Source organism: Lupinus angustifolius, unplaced genomic scaffold (genome assembly GCF_001865875.1).
Source record: "Lupinus angustifolius cultivar Tanjil unplaced genomic scaffold, LupAngTanjil_v1.0 Scaffold_28_32, whole genome shotgun sequence".
Lineage (NCBI taxonomy): Eukaryota > Viridiplantae > Streptophyta > Magnoliopsida > Fabales > Fabaceae > Lupinus > Lupinus angustifolius.
Window position 1 is genome coordinate 48799 of NW_017720529.1, and position 19118 is coordinate 67916.

Genomic DNA, 19118 nt, shown 5'->3' on the forward strand with positions numbered 1-19118 from the left:
TTTAAAGTTATGAAAAAGAATTCAATTGTCAATTCATTTTCAGCTATATACCTTTAACATAAAAAGTTTTAGATCAATCTTTTGTTTAACTAAAAAGATGGAGGTGAATTAACAAACTTGTTTTGAAACAACAAAAAACCTATTCATGTTAGTCAAGATTCATCACCTAAACGTCATGGTCTGTGATTAAAAAGTTCATAGATTATGAAGGTCATAATCTATCAAAAAACTCATTGATGTTAGTAATAAACACATTGTATTTTTACAAAGTTACTGTTTTCTTTTATCTCAAATCATATCCTCATTTTTAACGAATGATTTTTTTAAATATCTTTGGTCGATGCTTTTTTTGAAGGTAAAAAAAAATAGATGGAATTATGTTGAGCTGATTACCCAATTATGTTAGTTAAACAACTTCATAGCATGGGATTCCGGATTCCCATAGGGCACACGTGATAACATCACCACTAATTAAAAACTCCAAATGCAAAAATTGTGTCAAAAACGTAATTCAATCTTCATATACATAAAAGACAAAAAACACAATTGACTTACATAAAATCTTTCACATTAAAAATATTATTCTTCAAATTTGCTTGTGTATGCGAGAAAATCAACTTGTCAACCGCTCCAATGATATCTAATTCAATCATATAAAAAATGTGTTACAATAATATAATTGAAATAAAAAATATGGATATTACAACATCTATGCTAGAAAACTGACCTACTAACAAACCAGGTTGAAAGTTCTCAACAAGTATTTCACCGAATTTCTTGAAATCATATTCAAATTGAGGAATATTAGGAAAGTCTCTCTCTTTTAAGGTTGTACCCACAATGAACTGCATTATGTATGGATGATCACATGCCTTAAATTGCAGATCATTATGCATCACATAAGTGTTATTCTCCACCAACTTTTCTCTTACTCATTGAAATCATCCTTTTTAACATACACTTGAATTTTTTTCCCTAAATTCATTTAAAAATATAAAATTAATACTCTAACAAATATATTTTTACATAAAATATATATTATTACCTTATAATCCATCAATATCATTTCTAGATGTCCAGGTTTGGGTAATAAGTGCACATACCAAATTTTATTAACTCTAACAACAATCTTCCACAAGTGTTTTGAATCATTCAAATCTTTTAACAGGTAGAATGAGCGTGATATTGAAATATGCTGGTTAATTCTGTTATACGACTAATTTATATTAATAAAATTGAAGAAAAATACATTATTAAGTTATAGAAAAAATGGAATTAGACACAAATTAAGCAAACATTGAGTAAAAAATGAATATAAGTAATATATGCTACCAAACTTGAAATCAATCATATAAGATCATTAAGAAAATGAAAGAAGGCTATTGAAGTTACAATATATGTTAAGGCCATTTTCCGAGGTGAGTTAATAAGCAAACTTCCATATAATATGAAGACCTTGTTTTTTTTTTGAAGACATGACTCTTTACATAAGACTCAATCATATCCATCACCAAAAAAGGTTTTAAAAAAAATTAGGAAATAAAATATTTACATAACACCATATAGAAAGACTGAAGTAGTAAACAAATAAAATTAAAGCTATAATAATGTAAGTCACTAAGGAGGATATGACAACAATTTTGAAGACACCATTATACATTTAGATGTAGTAGTAAACTTGTAGATGCAAAAAATGAAATTTCATAAACCTCACATATGCTACTCAAGTGTAATCATAAAAGGCATATTGTTTTATCTATAAGTACAATTTTTTAGAAAGATAGATGGTAGAAGCGTAGAACTCTGTAGAAATGCATATTGTTTTATATGTAAGTAGAATAACATTATAGCATGTATTTTAATGTATTTTAGCAAGTAATAATAAAAGTAATAATAAATGTTATTCTAATTAACCACCCCTTACATTGGCCCCTATGGAATAGAAATGTACCTCATATAAAAAAGTGATCTTACTTAATGCACAAATTGATGGTGGACTCTAATAGTTTGTATGTGAGCGTAGTTTTGGAGGAGAATAGAAGTGAGGAGGAGAATATAAGGGAAAATGTGACTTTAGAAAGTTTTATCTTTGTCTGAGAGTTGAATGAAAGAGAGAAAGGTTTTAGAGGGTTTCTCAAACTCTCCAAAACCTTTCATGTGTCTATTTTATAAGTTCCACAAATTGAGGTTTTTTTAGAGATAAAATGTCAAAATACATAAATATTTTTAGTAATATTATATAATTATATATTATTTTCAATTTCTCATTATTAATTACATTTTTAAAGGAAAAATAACAAATATTTTTGCACTATAATTAGTTTACATTCCTCCATCTAACCCTTTCATCTTCTTCATAACCCTTAGCCATTTTCCTCCCCTTCCTAACCCTTTCATCTCTTCTTCCCAACCATTGATCTCTCTCATTCCCTTACCTCATAACTCCCAAACAAAGTCTAAGGTTGTGTTTGAGAGTAATGAGTGAATATGAAAAAGAGAGATCAAAGAGCTAGGAAGAGGAGGAGCAAAGAGAAAATGAATGCAATTATTTCTCTTGTATGAAAGTATAAAATTCAAATGAGAGGATAAACTAATGATAATGTTAGAAAATTTTTATTTTTTATTTTAAAATGTATTTAACATCATAAACGAACAATAATATATAATTATATAATTTTACTTAAAATATTTAGGTTTTTTTTACAAATAGACATATTGAGGGATGGATAAACCTTCTAAAACCTTTCATTCTCATTCATCCAACTTCCAAACAATAGAGAAACTTTCTAAAGTCATCATTTCTCTTCTCTTTCCCTTCAAAATGTACTTCTAAATAAAGCCTAAGAAACTTTTGGTGCACAAAATACTTTTCAGTAAGATAGTGCACCCTATATTCTTTAAGTATAATATCTATGCAGTGTTAGTTTAGAGATTTATACACAATTACCACATCATTCATTACTTATTTGGATTACTTTTTTGAAAAGTCAATAATGATTAAATATGAACGGTGAATGATGTAATAACACTGTATAAAATTCATACAATATCACGACATACATTTTTTTCTCATATTCTTTTTATCAGCAAAAGTTTTATTCCAACACAATACAAAGGGAAATCGCCCTTACAAAATAAGACTCAACTCATCCTGTTAATACAATGTAAGGAACTCAACTACTCATACACCAATACTCTGAAACTAAATCAGGACTTAACCTTTAAGATATTATTACACGCTAGATAATATTTTAGCTCAATTAAAAAGAAAGAAATGTTAGTTAGAAACTAGAATTCTGCGTAGAGAAAGGGCATTAGTAATAGGCACTGTTTAACCAAAATAAAGAACAAACAGTAAACGCTCTAAAAGTATGCTAAAGAGTAAAAAATATTGAATTTAGGTCCATATGGCATGCTATATTTAGGTTATATAAGATAGATTAATACAATTTATTATTATTATTGTTTGGTATGAGCATAATATTATGGAGAGGTATTTAAACTTACTCCTCGTCCTGACCATCAATTCTATGAACATCTAATAGTTTAAATTTACTTATTAATTCAAACTATTGGATTTCCTTAGAATTGATGACTAGGATGAGAAGTAAGTCAAAACTTACTCTTCGAGTAAGTGTATCCTCCCCTAATATTATATACAAACTTGTTTATCAAACCCTTCTCACATATTAAAATAATTGATAAAATAATCATATCTAGTAGTGGGATTAGGCCATTACACTTTGATGTATAAGTTTATTTACCAACCTTTTCATTACATAAGCCTATTACACACTACTGATCAACTAGGTTGATTATCCTATCATATCTATGATTGTTGTTGTCACCAATAATAGCCGCCAGCTCCAACATTAAATTGTGTCCAATGTTAAGGAAAAATTATGGAGGGTCAAATGTTATCTTTTAGTGAATTGTTTTGAGTGTGGAGCTATACACACTCCACTGAAAGCGTGTGTATTTGTTTTCTGGAAACTCTCTTCTTTTAAGATGAATACATTTTTGCTCCTGGTTTAATAAATTTGTTTTCTTCGTTCCTACTTTATTCTGTGTTGTTGACCATTTTATATATATATATATATATGTATGTGGAGTATATATTAGTAGAGACAAAAAAAAATTGAAGTATATAATATTTATAGGAAAAAGATATTAATTAGATTAAATTAATATATAGCTTCATCGATTATTTGGGATGTTCAAATATGTCCTTGAATTATAAAATAGTATATGCTTGTTATAGAATAAAAATCTTTTATGGTATTTGAGAGAAAAATTATAACTTTTGTATGTGTATTTAAAGGTAAAAATATCATTTCATTATATCTCAATGATAAAAGATATATTTTATTATATCTCAATGATAAAAGTGTCGAATCATGTTATATTTTTCATATTTTTTTCAATAAGTGTTAGAACGGTAGAACCATGCATGAATCTTGATAAAGTTAGAAAGAAAGAATGAGAAAATCCATGAAAAGAAAGCTTCTTGATGAATCAAGAAGTACGAGAGAAAATAAAAACTTTCTATATAGAATTGAATCACAAGGAATAAGATATCACTCTTTATATACTACAATGTCTAACTAATAACGACAACAATATTACAACTAACAAACTGAAATCAACTAACAACTTTAGCATCTCCCCTCAAGCTGGAATGTGTCAAACATTCCAAGCTTGAAATGATTGTGATGAACACCACACATACTCTCCTACTCTTGAAATCTGAACGTGAAACAATATTGACGCTTAACCACCATTTGGCAGAAGCAATTTCATCCAATGCTTAACCATCTTTTTGAAAGAGAGAAATGAGATGAACCTTAATCTTGATCCTTATATGTTGCTTCAATGAGGAAAAAATTACACATTGTAATGTTGTGTGTTTAATGAGAGAGAGAGGGTAAAGAAACTAGAGTAATAAATAAAAAAATAATTGGGGGTAGTTGATGAAGAATAAGAAGAAAAAGATGTTAAGTGACCAAGAATCTCAAGAACTTTGAAAGATCTAAAAGGGTGATGTTGATGAACAGTAGTGGATAACTACAAAATACATTTTCTCAACTTGGGTTCTTTGACAAAGTGAATTCGATAAGAATGAAATACCAAAGGGTGGATCTTGATACATATTTTCACATGATCAAATGAGTTACCAACTTCCATACACCATCATATAAGTCGCCTCCATGAATGTGAAACCAACCTTTTTTTAGAGCCATGAACGAAATAATGATTATTTGTTGAATCTTGGAATGATAGAAGTATAAGCGGAAGTCATCAAAACAATAATTATTGCTCTGATACCATGTTAGAATGGTAGAGCCATGCATGAATCTTGATAAAACAAGAAAGAAAGAATAAGAAAATCCATGAAAAGAAAGCTTCTTGATGAATCAAGAAGTATGGGAGAAAATGAAAATTTTCTATATAGAATTGAATCACAAGGAATAAGAGATCACTCTTTATATACTACAATGCCTAACTAATAACTAACTAGTTAATCGATTAATTAAACTCTTAATTGATTAACGAAAACAATATTACAACTAACAAACTAAAATCAACTAACAACTTTAACAATAAACAAAAATATATAAAAAAAGGCACAAGGGTGCCAACTTTTAGATATATTTGTGTTTCCAATATTGTATATGGTCATATGTTAAATAACACATGCATTTGTATATATCTTTATGCATTTTGTCATCCATCTCCTTTTTCTTGGTTGTATTAAGAGTTGAATCATTCATTTAATGCAAAACTTATTTTTAGATTCAAACTTTCGCTTTTAAAGTTCTACTTAACATTAAAAAAGGTAACTAATTTTTTATTGTTATTCTTTTGGTAAAATGGATGAAAATGTCCTAAACTTCATGTTTTTTTATGCAGTAGCTATGAATTACTTTTCTTTCTAATTACCCTTTAAACTTTATCTGTTAAGAAATTAGTATGTCCGTAAAAATAATATTATATTATTAATAGGTCAATGAGGAAACCACTATCATCACACTAATAAAAGTAGAAACATAATGATGTATGTTAGCCAACATCGATGACTAAAGGAAACAACCGTCAAAATAAAAATTGACTGAGAGGAAGAAGACATGCAAATTTTAGTGTTAAAACAAGATAATATAGTAATTTAACATCATACGAGTCCAAATTTATTACTATTTATAGCATAATCAATTTCATCCACAATTAAAGTTTTAAGGATAATTATGAAGAAAAATTAATTCATGATGATTATTTGTAATGCTTAGGAGTGCTTATGAATTTTTACCTATTTTGTTGAAGCAAAGATGAAAGAAGGATTGAGATTAGAAGAGAAGAATAGAAAACAGAGAGTGATAGATAATGATGGATTAAAGTGTGTATATTGTGATTGAAAAAAATCAATTGAAATCAACCACAATGTAGCCATTTATACAAGTTTCTATAAATGGTTTAATTAACACTAACTACCAATCTAAAATCAGAAACTCTTAACTAATATTCAATTTCCTAACCATTTGATTAATTCTTTCAACACCCTCCGATAATCAAAGAGTTACAATGCAACAAATTAATCATACAAATGTATACCCTTCTATCCTAGCTAAAACTTAGGATATTTAGCATTTTCCTTAGCTTCTTGAATCTTTCAACCTTCAAGCCTTTGGTTAGAACATCCGCAATCTAAATCTCGGTAGGGCAATGAACAAGTTTCACCTTCTCCTTTTCAACTTGTAACGCCCCGAAAATCACTTCATAAATAATATAATTAATCTCTTGGAAAAATGGTAATTTTTTCTTCTTTATGTATCATATAATTACCACAAAATATTTTCCTTAAATCCATTCCTTTTTCAAGACGTCACATTTTTATAAACTGTAGAAAGTAAATAACTAATGCCTAACGGTAATTGAAAATGACACAACACTTTTCTCAATACCTCTTTGTTAATAATTAGACTTGACCATACAACACATTTAACGACGTGTTGCTTGGTCAAGGAAAATGCTAGTACAAAATACAAGGCATAATATAATCATCGCCTAAACTAAAAATATACAAAATAGGCTGAGTTATTCAACACTATAAAAGTACCCTACATAGATACCCTAACCCCAAAAATCAAAACAGAAAAGGAAATGGCTCCTAACGTCTAGCTTCAATGTCAATGGGAACACTAGAACCCTCACTCGGATCCTCCTCCATCTCGGAGTCAGAAGAGATGTCTACCACTTTGATGGAGTCCTCTATGCAGATCAACTTCACACAATCCTCCTCCTTAGCTTCCATCTCCTCCATAGTATCATAGGCCGAACCTAGTGACCTAATCCATGTTCTCGCCTCTGCCTGCGGTTCTGGCATGGTTCGTTGAACGACCTTTGATCTAGCAGAGTGAAGGAAGCCTCTAAGTCCGCATGATGGGATGGGAAGCGCATCGTGGTGCCATCACACACCATCTCCAGTTCCAAGGCACAAGGGTCAGTGTAGGTGTAGCAACTTCCACCAATCCTTCATGCCCCCTCTTGGGACATCGAGAACGTGTACCGAAAACATGCATAAAGAAAGGGAGTAAGACATCTAATGACTATTTTTCATCGACATCATAGAATTATACAAAATATCACATTCAGACATAACACACATAATATACATTCTGTATTATCACATACATAAATTCAAATGATGAATGATGTTGTAACTCAGACTATGAGGATCAAAATCCACAAGTTCAATGTTTGCATGCTATGTTTATTTCATCCATCCTTACACCAATATCCTCCCAATAAACTATTCGGAAATAACCGAGAGTACAGGTCCCATAACAAGCCGATTTGAACGCACAAACTTATTCCTTGCAAGGATATATGATCGATCTGTTCCAAAGGAACTGTCAATTTCAGGATGGTGTCGTATCAAACACTTTCTGGGCATCCTCTTGTCGATCCTGATTGCAAAGAGGGATTGTCAGAGATTGTCTAGTTTGCGCTATGTGAGCTGTCTGATACAACAGAATACCTCATCTAGGAATACATGAGACTCGTCTCACCTGGAATCTCTCTCAAGGCTTTGCTGACACATCACCGCCATCACCGACCCTCTCGATATATCGGGGCTCGTTTGTCTCCCATAGTTTTCCTCTCCACTATTTCATTATTCACAATGAGTATGCACACTAACTGAGGTTAGCACATTAAATCTTTTAATCATTCTTTTATATCGATCGACCCATCCTAAGACATCTTCCGTCGGGAATGCTTCCAGTAGGACTCAATCTTATCATCAATAGAGGAAAACCTCATCTCCACTATGAACCATCGCTGAATCACCCTGGACGGCCCAATGGCCAAGCCTCTTATGGTCAAAGGATCTCACTGCATGGGAAAAACATAACCTTATGGGCCTCGCCTTTAACAATTTAATTTTTAACACTTATTACTTTGGTTATGGTGAAATTCTTGTACAAACTCTCAAGAGTCTAATGTGATTGTTCCTTCTTACGAAGTTTACATCTTTGGAGTACATTATCCCCAACGAAGGGTGTTTATAGGTTTTATTGAAGAAGAATGGGTTTGAGAAACTAGAACTTGAAGAAAAGGAAACCTTGGTGGAATGGTTATCATTGGACTCTATCCGAAGTGAGAGTTGACACTCGAACGATAAAAATTATCCAACCTTCTTGGAGACCTCTCCTCCAAGCGAAAGCTATCGCTCAAGCGAGGATTCTGTTAATTCATTATACCTAAACTTTGATCGATTATCACATTTGCATGATAAGATTTATGGGACTTCTCGCCTAAGTGAGAGAATGGCGCTCAAGCGACAAAAACAAGTAAAAAATTAGTAGGACCTCTCGCCCAAGCGAGATCTGTCGCTCAAGTGACAAAAAGACACCCTACTCGCTGGAGGCTTCTCACCCAAGTGATAGCCTGACTCACAAGCGAGGGTTTTTATAATCAGTTATACCTAAGTGTTAATCCATTATCACAGTTACAGTTATTCGAATAATGTTCATCCATAGATAACCACAACATTACTCCACGCAAAGACCTAAATTAAACAATATGGCTTAAGAAACCATACGTACTTAATCCAAACAAACATATAATTGATTAAGTACAGGATTTCTTAATACCCAAAACAACTTCAAACTTTTGAGGTAGTTTAGGAGGTCCATATATCATATTTTGACACCACTATCACAATGTATTCTCCCTCACCCTAGGTTGTCGAGTGAGTGATTCCCTTTAAGTGTGAACAAGTAGGTTGTCCAACTTCAGAAGCTTCAGAACTAAACACAAAAACAAATTAGTGGATTTGCGAATTAATTTTTTGCATGATAACCCTAAGGTGAAGACACATTTTAACATATCATGAACTCAATCACTATCATCCATCCAATTCAAGATTATATATTCTTGAACAATCCTTTATCATCGAAAGTCTTGTTTAAGAAAACACTCATTTTTAAACTTTAACTTTAACACAAATTAATACTTTCATGAACTTTCTAAGGCATACTCACCACATTAAGAGAAGTTTCCTAACCAAAATCAACACTTTAAATCAAGATCTCTTAAGTTAAACTTACCACTTTTAAGTAATCTAACTCAAGTGGATTCAATAAAACTCTATGGTCATCTCAACACATTTTCATTCGTAACCATCTGGGTTGTTAGTGTTGATCACATAACCAAGAACAACATATTAAAAGTTAACTTTTTAAATGAAGATTTCTTAAGTTACACTTACCACTTTAAAACAAGCTTATCTTAACAATGTTCCCACTTTAACTAGTTTACCATCCAAGACTTCATAACACTTCAAGTTTATAAATTCAAGACTTTTATAAGTCATATTTTATCCCAATAATTACTTGAACTTGGAAGTTAAAGGATATCATTTACTAATCAAACCCTCAACACATAATACTTTAAAACAACACTTTTCACAAAAACTCATCATTTTTCTTAATATGGTACTTTAGTGTTGATAACACATTCATTATGCATTACTAACAACACTACTTTACACTTTCAAAAACACTCAACTCATAAACATTTTTTTATTTCAAAGATAGAAACTAAACTTTTCCTAAACACATATAGGTCACGATTTTTAGACATAATACCAAGGAAAGTTTTGATTTTTCAACTTATGATTAAACACATTAAAGATTCATTTGACGTCCAAATCATCACCTTTAAAACACATTCAAACACCAATATTAAATCTTATAGCAATAACATAAAAAATATATCATTCTAAACTTGTCCAAGACTATGGTTTTTCAAGCATAAAACAAGTGAACAAATCATAACTTTACATGGTTTAAAAACTCTTTAAATGTTCATTTGTTATACAAATCATCACATTTAAAATCATTCAAACTCTAACATTATATTTTCTAGCATTTAAATAGAAAAATAAACTATCCTACACTTGTTCATGGCTATGATTTTTCAAGCAAAAAACAAGTGGAATACAGCTCAATCAACAACATAACTAAAATAATAACTATCTACTATGTATGCGGAAGAGAATGAAAAAACAATGAAAGACTACATTGATATCTCTTTGAAATGCCTAAGATATAAGTGAGAAGTGAGGAGAGCAAATGTTCTCCTTAAGGCCAAGAATTGCCTTTTATAGAGAGGAAATCAGATTTTTGTGGGAAAAATCAAAGGGGGATATCCAAAATCTTGGTGATGTAAGGGTTGATGAGTGATTTTAAGGATTGTGCAAAACGTTTGTGGGGAAAATCAATGGGGGATTTCCCGAGTCTGGTCGGCTAAAACTAGGCCGAAGATTAACAATCTTCCGATTTACGGTTACGTTTAAAACGTTGAAACTTGGATTTCGGAATGAAAAATATATAGAGATGATTTATGGACAAACTTGGTATCTATTTTGACTCAAAATAATATTTTGAAGCCAATGGCGCAATCAGAATTCGATTCTGAGTTATATAACTCAAATATCACCTTTTGGGCCGAATTTAGGGTAAATTTGGGTCCGAAGGAAGCCCGAAGACGTTTAGTCTCTGAAAATTATGAAAATTTACCATAAATTAAGAAATCACAATAAAAGACTAAAAATCAACTGAGGTTTAGCTTAAATAAATAGTGAATATTTCTAAAATTAATCGCTTGTCAATTAAATAATTAATAAAACGTGCACAAAAAATCAGTGTTATACAATTTGATCTTTTAGGAAATGTAACCTTGTTTAATATGTTTGCATCTTCCATGGCTAACTGGATTCTTGGCCAACTTTATAGTTGGTTTTTTGTCAAATTTCAACTCAAACTGTCCAATTTTTCCACAATTTAGTACTGCTATCAAGGATGTCAACCACAATCCTTGACATGGTGCATTGCAGGCGGCAATATATTCAGCTTCACAAGTAGAGAGGGCCACAACATCTTGTTTCTTAGAACTCCATGATACAGGGGTACCAAACATGAAGAAAACATACCCAGAAGTACTTTTCCTATCTTCCTTATCTCCACACCAATCTGAGTATGAATAGCCAATAAAACATGACTTACCTTTCTCTTTCTGATTAGGAAACTGAATTCCATAGTTCATGGTTCCTTTCAGATACCTCATGATCCTCTTGGCTGCAATCATCTGAGATTGCTTAGGATTTGCCATATTCCTACTTATAACTCTAGTAGCATAGCTTATCTCATGTTTAAAGTGCCATATGAACCCGAGACAACCTACAATCTGCCCATAGAGTGTTGGATCAATTAGTTTTTCAGTTGTTGATTCACTTGAACCAACCTTACCTTCCAGCATTTGGAATCTGTTTAGTACATCTACAATGTACTTTCTTTGATGCATCATAATTCCACTTTTGGTCTTCATGAATTCTAATCCCAGGAAGTATGCCAATTCCCTGAAGTCTATCATCTCAAACTCAGAATTAAGCTTTCCTTTTAGTTTCAAAATCTCAGTTTCACTACTTTTTGTGATGACTAAGTCATCTACATAAAGGCATAGTAGAATTATATCCCCATGTTTGTTGAGTTCACGTAGACTCCATTCTCCACCTTGCATTTGATGAATCTAATGGATTTCAAAAAGGATTCAATTCTTTTGTTTCAAGATCTTGGAGTTTGCTTCAAGCCATAAAGAGCTTTGTTCAATTTCAGCACTTTGGTTCCATCATCACTTATACCAAAACCAGGAGGTTGCACACCAACATATTTTGTATTTAGTGGAGGTTGTTTTGCGATTAGCAGATGTTTTTAACCTCCACAATATAACTAGCGAAGGTCTCAAAAACCTCCAAAGTTATGACCGTTAGAAGCATTTTGTGGAGGTTTTAAAAAACCTATGGTATCTATACATTTGTAGTGGTTTATTTGTGGAGGTTTTTAAAATCAACTATTTGTGGAGGTTTTTAACCTCCACTATTTGGTGAGGTCTTTGTAATGTCTACCATGGTGGCTTTAAACCTCTATTATTTGAGAATGTTAATTGTAGAGATTTTCAACCTCCACAACTTGAAATAACATATAGAGACCTGCTGAAAGAGGTAACTATTATATGTTTCTAGAAAATTTTAACCTCAAGTTAATTTTCACAACTTTAATATCATTAATTTATAATTATTATGTAAGTATACAATAATAAATACAAATTTTCTTAACAATAATAAAATTTCATTGTAAATAACCAAGGTAGCTTAACATAGTTGAAAGAGTTATAATTCATCCTTCATTATAAATCCAAATACACCATAAAATCTCAAAAAACTAAAAGTAGTCTCATATCACACTTGAAAAACAAAATACATAACATAAATCCTAAATGTTGCTGGCTCTAGATGATCCTCTTGCACTCAAAGGTATATTAGGTATACTTGCATCATCATTTTCCTGAAATAATAAAATGAAAACATTTAGTTGAAACAATAAAAATATTGATAATTATCGCATCATTATATACACTTGGTTCATATAATATTGCATGTCCTATGATTATGCATACTTGAGTAATACATTCCCATAGATGGTATTCATACCTTACAATTGTTGTAGTACACAAGCTTGAATTTACTTTAATTTTATCAATTTTCTATGAACCAAACACTGCAATATTATATGAACCAAACATTGCAAAACAAACATTGTCTAATTATACACTCCATAGAACCAAAAACTCCAATATTATATGAACCAAGCACTGCAATATTATATGATTCAAATACTAAAAATCAAACATTGTCTAATTGGTATATAAATATGATATAATATGTTGCTTAAAGTTTAATACGTATTGCTGCTGATTATTTGTATCTAAAGGTAGTTTTGTGCTTGTGATGAACTTTATCTTCATGTTTGCATCCAGTACCAAAATTAATAATATAAACAGAACCAAATTTCATTATATTCAAATCAGGAAAATCAAACTATAAAACAAACAAAATACTGAATATAGTAATGATACTTGCACTTACATATGTAAAGAAGTTAGCCAATCCTTCAAGGATCCCTCCTTGTTTCATTATGATGTAGGACTTAAATGCTGATTCCAAATTGTTGCATCTCTCACCAATTGTTAGATGATGAAGAAGCAACAATAAATGATGAAGAGTGGCTCAAATCAGAAACTCGAAGTCTAGTATTCCTATATGTATTCGCAAGAACTGCTCTCATGCACATGGTTTGCACTCTCCCAGAGTGATATGATCTCATCACTCTACTTACTGAATTATGAGGAGAAGCTTCAGATTCATCAACGTTGGTTTGAGTCAAAGCCTCTTGAATTTGTTCCTACAATTATGCAAAAATGTAACCAATTGTAAAAAAATTGAAGATTAAAATTCATTGCATGCAAACAAGATTACTTAATTAGATTGAACCTACCGCTACATTTCTTGCCGCTTCATTTACAAATGTTCCATCCTTCCTTTTATGAGTGGCAACGTATAAGTTTCCACGACCTGGTGGCTTCTCATTCGCCATCTAAAATATAGAAAACTTAATTCAAAAATAAGCTTTTCTAAATAAATAAAAAGTAATAAGTTCAAAGTATAAATAAATAAAAAGTAACATCATAATGTCACTACCATCTCTCACCTTCCTCTTGAATTAGGTTTAGAACCACCAATAGTGGAATTACTTGCTTCTTTCGAATTTCTTTGTTTTTCCTACAAAGTTATGAAAAAACAATTACACATTCACACAGTAATCAAATAAATATCTATAGCAAAATTCAAATAACCAAAGTAATGTCAATTTATATACCATAGTTGACGGTCTCAGACGATAGTGAACAAAATGATTCCATTGACCTTTGTCTAGGCCAATTGAAACATTTCTTATGATTTCATATCTAGTCTTGGTTGGATCAGAGAACTCATCTCATAATCTTTGCCTACTTGCACACCATTTTCTCCCAAGATAATAAGGGTGAGCATCATTAATTACAGTAATCATCTTCCATTTGCAAACACAAAGTTCCACTGCCTTTGAAACATAAATTTAGAATTTAGAATTTGAAACATAGATTTCATATTTTCAGATGGACTCAAACAGTGAAAGAAAGTAGGATGACATCACTTTATTGAAGGAAGAAAGGGAAGCTAACATCTTAAAGCCTATTCACAGATGCAAACAAAAGTTTATTTATTTATGGAGGTTGAGTGTGTTTAGGGTTTCTAGCAACCACATATCTAATATTGTCTCATGTGTTGGCCCTTATGACAACAGTTGAATAAAAATTAGAGTTCTATTTTTTTGGAGACTAATATTTCAAAGCATTTAATAAGGACAAATAAAAATGGGTATATTGGTGAGTTTCTAAAGAACTATATTGGTGATGGTGAATAAAATAACTCATGGTTCATATGTTTTGAAGAGTAAATCAAAATGCTCCTTGTAGGAACCAAACAGAGAAATAGAGACATATTGAATATCTTGCACATGTGAGGCTTTGTTTCCTTTTGAGCTTGTACAAGACTTGAATGAGAGGGTAGAGGAAAAACAAGCACACTAATCACAACTTTGACATTAGTTTTTTTCTTCTTTTTGAACTTGATCCTTTGTGTCGTATGTTTCTCTCTTATCTAAAGCTATTTCCTAAAAGATGTGTTAATTTAGTGTTTTTAGTATTGAGATGTGTTGTAATTTCCATCTTGCTAATTTGCAATCTCAGCAAGGACAAAGAAATCTCCATTTGGTATGTTAAGTTCTTAAGAATAGTCTTTGGTTGGTTAACTTTTGTTTGCATCTGTTAATGGTTGGAAAATCCGAAATGGAGATTTCCTTAATCTATACTTAGCTCATATGTATGATGGAATTATCACCAGAATCACATTGTCTTAACTAGCTTTACTTATAACTATTTTGCTACTAAGGACTATTCTTAATACAACCTCATCATCGCAACTCTTATGGTTATGTAAGACAAATTAATTTGATCTTGTTGGTGTTGCTTCTTCTCTCAAAGTTGAGGTATATCATATCATATTAGTCTATTATTAGTAGAACATATATTAGTTACTCAAACAGTGAAAGAAAGTAGGATAACATCACTTTATTGAAGGAAAAAGTGGAAGGTAACATCTTGAAGCCTATTAACAGATGCAAACAAAAGTTAATTTATTTGTGGAGGTTAAGTGTGTTTGGGGTTTCTAGCAACCATATATCTAATATTGTCTCATGAGTTGGCCCTTATGACAACAGTTGGATAAAAATTAGAGTTCTATTTTTTTGAAGACTAATATTTCAAAGCATTTAATAAGGAAAAATAAAAAATGGGTATATTAGTGAGTTTCTAAAGAACAATATTGGTGATGGTGAGGGTGGATAAAATAACTTATGGTTCATATGTTTTGAAGAGTAAATCAAAATGCTCTTTGTAGGAACCAAACAGAGAAATAGAGACATATTGAATATCTTGCCCATGTGAGGCTTTGTCTCCTTTTGAGCTTGTACAAGACTTGAATCAGAGGGTGGAGGAAAAACAAGCACACTAATCACAACTTTGGTATTATTTTTTTTCTTTTTTTTTAACTTGATCCTTTGTGTCGGATGTTATTCTCTTATTTAAATCTATTGCCTAAAAGATGTGTTATTTTAGTGTTTGTAGTATTGAGATGTGTTGCAATTTCCATCTTGTTAAATTGCAATCTCAACAAGGAAAAAGAAATCTCCATTTGGTATGTTAAGTTCTTAAGAATAGTCTTTGGTTGGTTAATTTTTGTTTGCATCTGTTAATGGTTGGAATATCCCAAATGGAGATTTCCTTAATCTATACTTGTTTGAACTATATGCAACAAAGGGAAACAAATAGAAAATCATAGATCGAAGAATAATAGAGAACGATTATGTACCAAAGCAGTGCTAGAAAATCAAAGATGAAGGTCACCGGTGTGCGAATCAACGACGAGGAGTAGGTTTGATGCGTATGAAATGGAAGAATGAAATGGAAGAATCGTTGTTGCATGTTTATGGTTTGTTGCATGTAAGGAGGGCGAGTGTGTTTGGGGTTTGTTGCTTAGGTTTTGTAATGGGAAGTTGATAGTGGAGGTTGAAAATTAAATAAAAACCTCCACTATCTATTTAGTTAATTGTCTGTCCCACTTGTTTAATTTATTTGTGGAGGTTTCAATGACCTCCACACAAAAATCTCCATAAAATGCAAAATTTGGTGTAGTGTTGAGTTACGTAAACTTCTTACTCAAGAGGCCCATTAAGGAAAGCACTCTTGACATCAAGCTTCCATAGTTTCCATAAGTGCCAGGTGAATCAGATCACCTTCATCTGTGAAAGCATCATTAGGAAACAACTCATATTCTCTTAGCCTCATTAGTGGATGCTCACTCTTGTTGGTCATGATGAAGCACTAGTAGCATCTGACTTTGGAGTTGAGTTAACATCAATTAGCACATCACGATGTTCATAATCTTCTATTGTATGAATTAGAGGCAAAGTCTTCTTTTGCTCAACCCTTTTGAGAACATCATTCCAAGATCTCAACTCATCAAAGAATACATCTATACTAAACGCTACTTGGTTTGTTGTAGGGTTTAAGAGTTTGTATGATCATGTTGGATGGTATCCAACAAAGAACATTAGTTCACTCTTGTCATCTAGTTTCCTTCTGGTCTGATCAGGTATGTGCTTGTAGCATATTGGACCAAATACCTTCAAACGTTTCACAGATGGCCTTTTTCCAGTCCTCACTTCTTTGGGAACTCTATTGTTCAAGCTATGAGTTGGACATCTATTCAGTACATAGGTGGCTGTGGTGACAGCTTCAGCCCATAGATTGTGTGGTAATCCTTTGCATTTGAGCATACATCTTACCATGTTCATGACAGTCTTATTTATTCTCTCAACAACTTCATCGTGTTGGGGTATGTAGGGAGTTGTTATTTCATGGATTATGCTTTGATCAACACAAAAGTTCTCAAATTACTTTGATATGAATTCCCCTCCTCCATCAGTTCTTATGACTTTTATGTGATTTCCAGATTGCTTTTCAACCACTACCTTGAACCTCTTTAGATGTTCAAACACCTCATTTTTAGCTTTAATGAGGTATATCCACATTCTCCTGTTGAAATCATCAATAAAGAAGACAAAATATTTGTTTCCTCCTAGTATGGAACCTCAAAGGGTCCACACACATCTGAATATACTATGTGCAACATATCAGTAGCTCTGACATGTGTATGTTTGCTAAAGGAGTTTCTAGTTTGTTTTCTAGTTATGCAGCTATCACAAGTTCGCAATTGTAATTTTATTTCAGGAAATCCAATAACAAGATTTTGTTGTTTAGTAGTCTAAGATCTCTGAAATTAAGGTGACCATACCTCAAGTGCAAAAGCCATGATTCTTCTATACTAGTTTTAGCATTCAGACATTGGGAATTCATTGCTCCTAACTTCACTTGAAAAGTTCTATTGCTTGAGAGTGGTGCAACTAGAACTCTCCTCTTCAAGCTATCACATATCTCCATGAATCCATTGTGTAGTTCCATATTGAGTCATTTTTCATGTAGTTAGCCTATGCTTATGAGATATGTCTTCATGTTGGGGACAAACAATACATTTGTTATGTATGCCCTTCTACAATCCTGCATCCTTAATGGTATATCTTCTAACCGCTCAGCTGTCACAAATCTATTGTCAGCAAACTTCACCTTGTTTCTTCTAGTTGAATCAAAATTTACCAACCAATCCTTATGTCATGTGATTGGAACACCCTGAATCAAGGTACCAAGTCTCTGTTCTAATCTTGATGCTGATAGTTTTCATCATTAGTTGCACAAACTCATCCTCAAAGTCATCATTCTAACCTTTGGCAAGGTTTGCCTCATGATCTTGATTCACTTGGTGTTGATTCTTGTTTGGTGCATAGCATTCAGATGAGTAGTGACATGTTTTTGTAAGACTGAGATGACAACTAAGAGGGGGGTGAATTAGTTGTTTAAAACTATAACTGATTTTTCTGCATAATTCAAGAGTTAATAGCAACGGAAAATGATATGTAGAAATAATTAAGCAAATGTAAAGAGATAAAGGAGAATAATGTACACATATGTTTTTATATTGATTCACCTTCTTGTCCACCGAAGGCTACGTCCAATACTCTTGCACCACAAGAGATTTCTTCACTTAGATATTAAGAGTAGTAATTACAATTTCTCACCCCGAGATTCCCTTGTACCTTACTCACTCTCTAATACCTATATCACTTTTTGAAAACTTCCTTTCCAAGTGACTCTATCCCTTTTCTTATCACACCCTTGTAAAAGAAAGTAATTCAATACTTTGAATGAAGAAAAATGCTTAACAATGACAATGGATTGCCTTTACAAGATTTTGAAGTTATAAACTCTTGTAATCCAATAACTCAATGTATACTTTAGTACTAATCTCAGAAGGTTTGAATACCTTGTAATAACACTTAAGGCAACTTTATAAATCAAGTTCTGAAAGTTATGAACAAGTTGCACCAAGTGTAGAACAAGTATTTCAGAAAATTGTAGATTTAACAAGTGATTTCAATCTGAGTTATATTATGTATATGTGTGTATTTGAAATGAGTTTCAATGTCTTTATATAGACTTGCCAATCAACC

The 19118-nt window shown here is 31.8% G+C and overlaps 1 protein-coding gene across 1 annotated transcript; it reads right to left on the minus strand.

The window, feature by feature from the left end:
- Nucleotides 1–11223: 11223 nt before the first annotated feature.
- LOC109338522 (uncharacterized mitochondrial protein AtMg00810-like) lies at nt 11224–12078 on the minus strand. The gene has a single exon (XM_019575783.1). It carries the CDS (start codon nt 12076–12078, stop codon nt 11224–11226), a length of 855 nt encoding a protein of 284 aa, XP_019431328.1.
- Between the last annotated feature and the right edge of the window lie 7040 nt (nt 12079–19118).